General features: G+C 40.4%; 1 protein-coding gene across 1 annotated transcript in view; it reads right to left on the bottom strand.

Moving 5' to 3' along the window:
- Positions 1-1,917: 1,917 nt before the first annotated feature.
- itpkc.S (inositol-trisphosphate 3-kinase C S homeolog) overlaps positions 1,918-10,772 on the bottom strand; it is a 30,876-nt gene continuing 22,021 nt past the window's right edge. The window contains 6 exon segments of the mRNA XM_018233316.2: positions 1,918-2,710; positions 4,225-4,296; positions 6,472-6,573; positions 7,795-7,999; positions 8,274-8,487; positions 10,228-10,327. Coding sequence (XP_018088805.1) covers positions 2,507-2,710; positions 4,225-4,296; positions 6,472-6,573; positions 7,795-7,999; positions 8,274-8,487; positions 10,228-10,327 — 897 coding nt within the window. The 3' untranslated portion in view covers positions 1,918-2,506.

Genomic DNA, 10,772 nt, shown 5'->3' with positions numbered 1-10,772 from the left:
ATATATATATATATATATATATATATATAAATATATGCTCCTTTTCCTATATAGTGTATATATACTGTATGCTCCTTTTCCTACAGTATATATTGTATATATGCTCCTTTTCGTACAATGCCAGGTACAGATCAGAAAGTAACCTGTACATAATCCCCATTTCAACCCAAGTGGAGGAGTCATTTAATGCCGAAAAGAAACACATGGTATAATGTAATTTGCAAACAAATTAAGGCACCAAGGCAGAGAGCAGACTGCTGTTTTTGTGGATTTTATTCAGTGAAATCAGTAAGTTCCATTTGTACTGCACAATAATCCATCTGGCACTATGTACTGGCATGGGAACCAGACAGCTGTGAGCAATACAGATATATTGAGATGTCTTTCCTGTTATTTCTAAGCTGGTTCTGAATTCCAACACCCTTGCATCTCCCCTGCATCTTGAGAGCCACCCCACACTAGCTATACAGGTATGGGACCGGTTATCCAGAATGATCAGGACCCGTGGTTTTCCGGATAACGGATCTTTCCGTAATTTGGATCTTTATGCCTTAAGTCTACTAGAAAATCATATAAACATTAAATAAACCCAAGAGGCTGGTTTTGCTTCCAATAAGGATTAATTATATCTTAGTTGGGATCAAGTACAAGCTACTGTTTTATTATTACAGAGAAAAAGGAAATCATTTGTAAAAAAAATCTGGATTATTTGGATAAAATGGAGTCTATGGGAGACAGCCTTTCCATAATTCGGAACTTTCTGGATAATGGGTTTCCGGTTAATGGGTCCCATACCTGTATATCTTTATGAATGAAAAAGGATTCTACCATTTCATTAAAGGGATTCTGTCATGATTTTTATGATGTGGTTTTTATTTCTTAAATTACACTGTTTACACTGCAAATAATTCACTCTACAATATAAAATGTCATTCCTGTGTATTTTTTAGTTGTAATATTGGTGTGTAGGCGACATCTCAGGTCATTTTGCCTGGTCATGTACTTTCAGAAAGATCCAGCACTTTAGGATGGAACTGCTTTCTGGCAGGCTGTTGTTTCTCCTTCTCAATGTAACTGAATGTGTCACAGTGGGACCTGGATTTTACTATTGAGTGCTGTTCTTAGATCTACCAGGCAGCTTTTTTCTTGTGTTAGGGAGCTGCTATCTGGTTACCTTCCCATTATTCCATGTTTAGGCTGCTGGGGGGAAAGGGAGGGGGTGATAACCCTCCAACTTGCAGTACAGCAGTAAAGTGTTACTGAAGTTTTATCAGAGCACAAGTCACATGACTGGAGGCAGCTGGGAAACTAACAATATGTCTAGCCCATGTCAGATTTTTAGATTAAATATAAAAAATCTGTTTGCTCTTTTGAGAAAACGGATTTCAGTGCAGAATTCTGCTGAAGCAGCACTATTAACTGATGCAGTTTGAAAAAAACATTTTTTCACATGACAGTATCCCTTTAAGGCTTGATCTCACACACACACACTATAGGGCAGATTTATCAAAGGTCGAGCTGAATTTTCGAATGAAAACAAATTCTAATTTCTAGTTATTTTTTGTGTACTTCGACTAGGGAATAGTACCAAATTTGATTTGAATTGAAACAAATTCAAAAATTCGAATATCAAAAATTACCATGTCATTCGCCATTCACCATCTAAAACCTGACAAATTGCTGTTTTAGCCTATAGGGGACCTCCTAGAACCTATTTGGAATCAATTGGTGGACTCTGAAAAAATGTAAGGTTTTTTTTTGGGAAAAATTTGAATCGAATTCGATCAAATGCACTATTCCTTCGATTCAAATTCGGCTGAATGCAGACCTATTCAATCGAAAACGTACCAATTAGACAAAAAAAAAACTGACTTAATTTTGGTTGGTCTTTTTCAATTCGAAATTTGACCCTTGATAAATATGCCCCTATCAGTCCACCATACGAGTTGTTTACATTATCCAACACGGCAGAGCGTTTACTGCTGTCCACCTGTAATTTGTATGGTCTCTTTGGTTAAGCATGAAAACAAATGTGATTTTTTTAAAAAAAAACAATAAAAACTCTGCTTCCACTGTACATTGTTAAATAAAAAATAAAAAACAAGTCCATGCCACCCTTCCTCCCAATTATAAAGTTGAACCATTAAAAACATAATAAAATACGGCATAAATCAGAGTTTCGTATTTGGTTTGCGGTAATAAAAAATATACACAAAAATTCTCGGAATCCTTGTTCCACAAATAGCTTTAAAGCTGTACTGTGGGTACAATCTATCCAGTGTTGTGTTCTCTTGAGAATATACAGGCATAAATAGAACGTTATAAAACACCTACAAATCCATTCCCCAAAAATCTTGTCCTTGCTTGAGATTCGGAAATCCACGTGACTTGCCTGCCAGCAGCCTCTCTAGAAGAATATTGGGAAGACTTCAGTCCGTATTCTGACAACAGTCGCAGGTTATGGTCCGTGGATCACTTCCAGTAGAAGAACGCAAGATTTAAACGTCTATTCCTCCACCATTTCAGTAAAAATGTTGATCAGGTTGTCTAACCCCCATAAGTATCCATCTTCACGATTCCCCTCCACCCAGGGGGTACGATGGTTTAACACCTGTGTACACGGGAGTCGAACAGTCTTCCCAAAGTCAATCATCCAGACCTTTGCTTGCTTGGAGGAATCGTGGACAAACAGAAGAGAGCTTCCGACAACCTGGGGAAAGGACATAATGAGCACAATCTCTGCTGTGATTAACAATAATAATTATGCAGAATTAAAGGGATTCTGTTGTGATTTTTAGGATGTAGTTTTTATTTCTAAATTACACTGTTTACACTGCAAATAATTCACTCTACACTATTAAATTTCATTCCTGAACCAGCAAGTGTATTTTTTAGTTGTAATATGTAATATTGGTGTGTAGGCGCCATCTCAGGTCATTTTGCCTCGTCATGTGCTTTCAGAAAGAGCCAGCACTTTAGGATGGAACTGCTTTCTGGCAGGCTGTTGTTTCTCCTACTCAATGTAACTGAATGTGTCACAATGGGACCTGGATTTTACTATTGAGTGCTGTTCTTAGATCTGCCAGGCAGCTGTTATCTTGTGTTAAGGTGGCCATACACTATAAGATCTGCAAGTTTGGCAAGGTCGCCAAACGAGCGGATCTTAACCTGATAAGCTCACAAACGTTTGGATGATATAGGATGAATCAGAACGTTTGGCCCTGGGGCCGATCGGATTACAATTCTACGAATTGCCTCAGACAGGTCACAGGGCCGCATTAACTAGCCGATGCAGTCCTGGATCGTACAAAAAAAACTTGACCGATCGATATCTGCCCAATTTTTGGACTGATATCGATCAGGAGGACCCGTTGGGAGCCCCCACACATGGGCAGATAAACTGTTGAATGAGTCTAAAGGACCGATATCGGCAGCTTTAATCTGCCCGTGTATGGCCACACTTAAGCCGGCCATAGATGTTGAGATTTTTAAAAGATCCGATCATCATCGTGAGACCACGATTATTTCGGAACGATCGTACAAATTATCCATCAACTAAAAAGACCAATTTGCCAGGAAAACAAAGGGGAGCTGCCTGCTTGGCCCTGCAAACATAGATACATTGCACTGGGACCGATAAAGATTTTTTAACCTGGCCGATCAATTTCCTGACAGATGTCGGCCAAAAAATCATAAGATGTTCGATCGTTTGAATCCCACTAACCGCTAAAAGGATTGGTCGGATTTCGCTAAAATCGGTCATTCGGCAAGAGAAATCTTTGCATCTATGGGGACCTTTAGGGAGCTGCTATCTGGTTACCTTCCCATTGTTCTTTTGTTAGTCTGCTGGGGGGAAAGGGGAGGAGGTGATATCACTCCAACTTGCAGTACAGCAGTAAAGAGTGATTGTAGTTTATCAGAGCACAAGTCACATGACTGGGGCAGCTGGGAAACTGACAATATGTCTAGCCCCATGTCAGATTTCAACATTAAATATGAAAAAAAATGCTTTCTCTTTTGAGAAATGGATTTCAGTGCAGAATTCTGCAGGAGCAGCACTATTAAATGATGCGTTTTGAAAAAAAAAAACACGTTTTCCCATGACAGTATCCAGGAATCAGAGCAGCATTACTTTGAGGGTTTACTGGCGTATTTATATAGACCTTTCTGATAAAGCTTACTTAATTCAAAGATAGGAAAAGCAGGAATTGCATCAGTACAAACCTCATGTGATTTAAAAAACTCAGATTTTTCCAGCGCCGTTCTAAGCTCTTTTAATCGCACCAGATATTTTCTCTGTGAATGAAAGAAATAAGCATCAAGTAAGGTGCTACAATGAGCTCTGTCACAGTGCAAAGAAATACTTTGAACACCTAAGGTGGCCATACATACAGAGATCTGCTGGTTTGGTGACCTCGGGCAATATCTGGCTGATCTGATCCTGGACCATAGGGCCCAATGAGCGCCGATTTACATCTGGCGATTTATGGCTAGATATCGATTGGGGAAGCCCATTGGAGGGTCCTATACACTGTCCAATAAGCTCTCTGTAGCTCATATTGGCCCGTGTATTGGGACCTTTAGAAGTGAAACTAATGATTTAAACAGATGGCATGAGCTTGCCTAAGCAGTAGCTTAGATATCTGGAAACACACCAGTCACACCACCACACACCAGTTCTTAATGCCTTGTGTTTAAACTTTGGGTCCCCAGATGTTACTTGACTACAACCACCAGCATCATCTAAAGGTGGCCACACACGGGCAGATTAAAGCTGCCGATACCGGTCCTTTAGACCAATTCAGCAGTTTATCTGCCAGTGTAAGGGGGCTTCCAACGGATCTCTGCCCGTTGGCGCCGGGTCTCTTCGTTGTAATCCGATCATACGACCCTAGGGCCAAACATTCGGCTTAACCTCTGTTGGTGGTGATATCGGGGAAAAATCCGCTCATTTGGCGACCTCTCCAAACGAGCAGATATTATAGTGTATGGCCCCCTTTAGTTGAACACATGCTGGGAGGTTAAAGGGATTCTGTCATGATCTTTATTTCTAATTTACACTATTTACACTGCAAATAATTCACTCTACAATATAAAATTTCATTCCTGAACCAGCAAGTGTATTTTTTTTAGTTGTAATATTGGTGTGTAGGAGCCATCTCAGGTCATTTTGCCTGGTCATGTGCTTTCAGAAAGAGCCAGCACGTTAGGATGGAACTGCTTTCTGGCAGGCTGTTGTTTCTCCTACTCAATGTAACTGAATGTGTCACAGTGGGACCTGGATTTTTCTATTGAGTGTTGTTCTTATATCTACCAGGCAGCTGTTATCTTGTGTTAGGGAGCTGCTATCTAGTTACCTTCCCATTGTTCTGTTGTTAGGCTGATGGGGGGGGGGGGATATCACTCTAACTTGCAGTACAGCAGTAAAGAGTGACTGAACACAGAACACAGAACACAAGTAACATGACTGGGGGCAGCTGGGAAACTGACAATATATCTTGTCCCCATGTCAGATTTAAAAATTAAATATAAAAAAATGTGTTAACTCTTTTGAAAACTGGATTTCAGTGCAGAATTCTGCTGAAGCAGCACTATTAACTGATGCATTTTGAAAAAAACATGGTTTCCCATGAGAAACAAGATCTTAATGTTTATATTATATATCTATATATCTATATATATATCTATCTATATATCTATATCTATCTATATATCTATATCTATATCTATATCTATATCTATATCTATATCTATATCTATATCTATATCTATATATATATATATATATATATATATATATATATATATATATATATATATATATAAAAAGAACAAAAAACCAGCACCAGGGGTCTTTGCAGTGAAGAAAACTTGTATTGTTACATTATTATATGATAAAGGTCCCAAGAGGGACCGAAACGTCGGTTATACATACTAATGTAACAATACAATTTTTCTTCACTGCAAAGACCCCTGGTGCTGGTTTTTTGTTCTTTTTGTATCTGCATTCTACTCTGGGCACAGGGGCAGCTACAAGGTAGCTTTAATTGAAGGTGGGAGCTGTCCTGTTCTACATGTATATATATATATATATATATAAAATTCTAAGTGACCCTACCTAAACAAGAGAACCATGTAAATGATTTACACGCATTATGTACTAACCATGTCAGGGTATTGCATATTTTGCTGAACTTTAATTTCAAGGATACTGGTAGCATAGGTGAGCAGTAGCCATGAGTTTCAGACCCAGAGAGAGCTATTTAATAAAATTGTTAGATGCCCCTTCAGCAACTAAAATGGGCCAATCCTCTGAAATCTGTGTGCTATGGAGCTATCCATGTGTAGGTAAAACCTTTGCAACACCTGGCAGCTTGATCCCATGTATTAAAAGAGGCAATGTGCTTTCAAACCAGCTTTTGCAGGTAGAAACCTAGTGACCATTTGTAGCCAACTTTTCAAAATACTTACTAAAATATTCTTGTTTCCATCCACAAAGTCTCTCATTGCACTGATCACTTGCTCTTTGCACCTTGTTTTCTTAAAGTTTGTGTCGCACGATCCATCTGCTCTCTGGTGGACAGAAAATGGAAAAATATTTTATTTACACTCAAAGGAACGTTCATATGTAATATGAAATACGTTGTAATATGATGTTGGGGGGTGTGGGGAAGGGCAGCACTTATTTGCTATGTTGGATAATCCCATATGTTCCTAGACCTCTAACCTTTTAATAAAAAAGACTGAACTGCCATTATAACACTAGAGTCGAAGATTAATGCTACTCCTTAATGTATAATTTATTACATCAAATAAAGATTTCTGCAGCCACCAGAAATAATAGCACATGTGATGCAACAAAATATTTTTATAAAAACATAAGTAGGTCTATGGCACACATTTGTATCACTTCTTAGGGCAGAGACACACGCTCAGATTCGGGGAGATTAGTTGCTCGCGATAAATCGCCTCTTCTTCGGGATGATTAATCTCCCCGAACTGCCTCCCGCCAGCTAGAATCGAAATCACTCAGATTCGGGGAGATTAGTCGCCCTGCGATAAATCGACTCTTCTTCGAGGCAACTAATCTCCCCAACTGCCTCCTGCCAGCTAGAATCTAAATTGTTTACATTTGGGGAGATTAGTCGCCCGGCGATAAATCGACTCTTCTTTGGCGCGACTAATCTCCCAAACTGCCTCCCACTGGCTAGAATATAAATCGACGGCGGGGTGGCACTCGGAGCGATTTGTTTTCCAAAGTCGCCCGAAGTTTTCTCGTGAAGCCAGGGGTGATGTTGGTAATTTTGCCGCCTGAGGCAACCTTCCTTTTGCTGCCCCACCCCTCTCCACGGCACTCACCTCTTCAGTGCCCGAGGGGGTCGGTCCACGTTGCACCGGAGGGGTCGGGGGTGGTCCACGTCGCTAGTGCAGAGAACACAATTGCGCTCTCTGGACTAGAAGAGCCGAATTTCCGGGTTGAAAAGGGGGGCCTGCCGCCTGAGGCGAGTGCCTCAACTCGCCTCATTGGTGGAGCGCCCCTGCGCGAAGCACACCGATTGGCATCCCGCCGGCGATTTACATTCTAGCCAGTAGGAGGCAGTTTGGGGAGATTAGTTGCCCCGAAGAAGAGATTTGTTGCTGGGTGATTAATCTCCCTGAATCTGAGTGTGTCTCTGCCCTTAAAGTGATAACCATTTTCCTCTAGACAAAATGGGGTGGGGGCTGGTATATATCATTGTGACAAACAAGACTAAGTTTCAAATATACAGCTTTAATATTTGGCCCCTTACTAACCTTGATGCCTTCTATTCGAAAGCCCATGGTAGCAGTAGAGCTAAGGGTCTCTCTCCACTGCATGTACCGTGGCTTTAAAATGGCCTTCTGTCTGTGTTCCTCTTCAGTGGGCGCGTTGGGATCAACAGCAATCATCTTCTCATACATGTCTTTTCTCAGTTTGGGCTTTTCCTGAGCCTTAACCAGCTCCTCTTCCAAATATGTCCTAAAGAATGAAGCATAAATCAAAGGCACCAAAGAAGACAGATAGGGAGATGAACAGTAAAAAGAGAAGTTAGGAAGAAAGAAATAAAGAACTGTATGATATCAAAACATCCTTCCAGATGAGGCCACCAGAGGAAAATATAACCATCATATAACAGATGCACCAGTTGACTTGCTACAAAGAAGATTCCCCTCTAGGATAGGGGTTAAAAGGCAAGATTCAGGTTGAGGTTTATCAACATGGTGACCATGGGAATTATCCTGCTGTGTCTTACCTGACACCCATTTTGCAGTCCATAATAGATGGGGAGTCAAACTCAGACAAAAGGTCTTCCATCTGGTTGTAGTTCTCGCCTTCTTTCTCCACCACCCCATAATAACCAGGAACAAACGGCCGCAGAATATCCCGGTTCAGTCCCACCAGACACTGTTGCTCGCTCTCACAGAATTTTTTCAATATTTTCCCATATTCACCGGCCTTAAAATTACCTGCAAGGCAACAACATCAGATGTAAACTTCCTAAATCTACAACTACCATAGCTCAATCACCCCAGTATTTGCCTACTATTTACCGACTGGTCTCACTAAAGCAAGAATAGTATGGCAGATTTGTGAAACATCAGAATGGAAATTCAGAAATATTTCTAGCAATTCTATATTCAGTGGGTTGTTGGAGCTCTACACAAACTCTGGGCTCGAACACCTACATAAACTGTTAATCGTTGATACAAATAGCATGGGGGGAGGGGGATTCACAATTGGGACAAATGTTTTTGGGGGTTTTTTTTTGAGATTTTTTTTTGCTTCCAGTTGAAGCTTTCTCGAGGATATCCATAAAATGTAATTAATGTATTGCAAGCTCCACAAGGTGCATGGACTACTGTGAATGCTAAACAACAATGGGGTTTTCTGGATCATAATTGGATCTTCATACCTTAAGTCTATTAGAAAATCATGTAAACATTAAATAATCCCAATAAGCTATTTATAATAATTATATTTTAGTTGGGATCAAGTACAAGCTACTGTTTTATTATTACACAGAAAAAGGAAATTCATTTTAAAAATTTGGATTGTTTTATGATAATGGAGTCTATGGAAGACTAGCTTTCTGGACAACGGATAACAGATCCCATAGCTGTACAAAGAACAATAGAATAATAATAATAATAACAACTCAATTGCACTGATCCTGTGCACTAAACCTGAACAGAAAGCATTCAACTGCACAACAGCATTTTCTCCAGCAAAAGGACAGACGAGGCGGAGCATTTTAGTGCAAAAAGGTTTTGCTTTAAGTAGGGATCCAAGATTTGGTTCGGTATTCGGCCTTTTTCAGCAGGATTCGGACGAATCCTTCTTCCTGACGAACTGAATCCGAATTTGCATATGCAAATTAGGGGCGGGAGGGAAATCGCGTAACTATTTGTCACAAAACAAGGACGTCTAAGATGTTTTTCGCTTCCAACCCCTAATTTGCATATGCAAATTAGGATTAGGATTCGGTTTGGGATTCGGCCAAATCTTTCAAGAAGGATTCCGGGGTTCGGCCTAATCCAAAATAGTGGATTTGGTGCATCCCTAGCTTTAAGTTAATATTGCAGGCCCATATAACTGTATAACAGTTTAAAGGAGAAGGAAAGTCTGTTTGCACTTGGGGGTGCCAAATGTTAGGCACCCCCAAGTGATTGTATTGACTTACCTGAAACCCCGTGCTCCTACCAGCAGAAAACTGCACCGGCCCGGAGTTATTCCAGTGAGCACCACGGAGCGATCTTCTTCAGGCTTCTTCTTTCTTCTTTTCCCCGTGGCAAACGCATGCGCAGTAGAACGAAATAGCCGACTTTTTAGTTGAAGTTCAGCTTTTTGTTCTACTGTGCATGCGCTGCTGCTCGAAGAAAGAGGAAGCAGGAAGAAGATCTCTCCGTGGTGCTCACTGGTATAACCCCAGGCCGGTGCAGTTTTCTGCTGATAGGAGCACCAGCCCGGGGTTTCAGGTAAGTCAATACAATCACTTGGGGGTGCCTAACATTTGGCACCCCCAAGTGCAAACAGACTTTCCTTCTCCTTTAATATATGTGTGCTGCATGCGATCTACATTGGCTACAGGAGGAGAGCTCTTGCTAAGAACTACAAGGAAGAATAAAATCCATATTACAGAATAGGGAAATAAAGAAGCTGCAGAATATTTATTTCCTGCACAACATTTACTGAACTTATTTACTCACCCGCATGTCCAGCCAGTTGGATCCATGGGTACTGCTTCTTGAAGGACACCACAAACGGTGACCAATAGACCATGTTCTTCAGTTTCTTCCAGGACTTGCTCTATAAATGAAGAATATTGAATTATAGTCTCAATGAAGCCAAGCCCTTTTAAAGCACAGTATAGGGCTTGCACATGTGAAAGCAAGGGGGTACCTGCCCTTGGTTGTCAGTTTTAGAGGTAACTGCTCAGTTTTTTACCCCCCTTTTTAAGCATCAGCTGAATAAATAGGGCTTGTGTCAAACAACTTTTTCTCTATTGGTTTTTGCTACTTTTTTTTAGCTAAACAGGAAAAACAGGAAGATTGAAGCTGTTCATGTTTTCCCCTGCAGGATTGACTCCTGCTAACAAAACAGTCACAACAAAGGGGAAAGGCAGTGGGGGTTGTACACTGGTCATCTAATTACCCACCTCGCAAGGGGCAAACAAGGAATAGCTTCAATTTCCCTGTTTGCCCTATTATTATTATTATTACTATTATTAATTATTATTAATACATATTTATAA

This window comes from Xenopus laevis, chromosome 8S (genome assembly GCF_017654675.1).
Source record: "Xenopus laevis strain J_2021 chromosome 8S, Xenopus_laevis_v10.1, whole genome shotgun sequence".
Taxonomy (NCBI): domain Eukaryota; kingdom Metazoa; phylum Chordata; class Amphibia; order Anura; family Pipidae; genus Xenopus; species Xenopus laevis.
The sequence above is the reverse complement of the archived record's forward strand: the minus strand, read 5'-3'. Positions and strand labels throughout refer to the sequence as shown.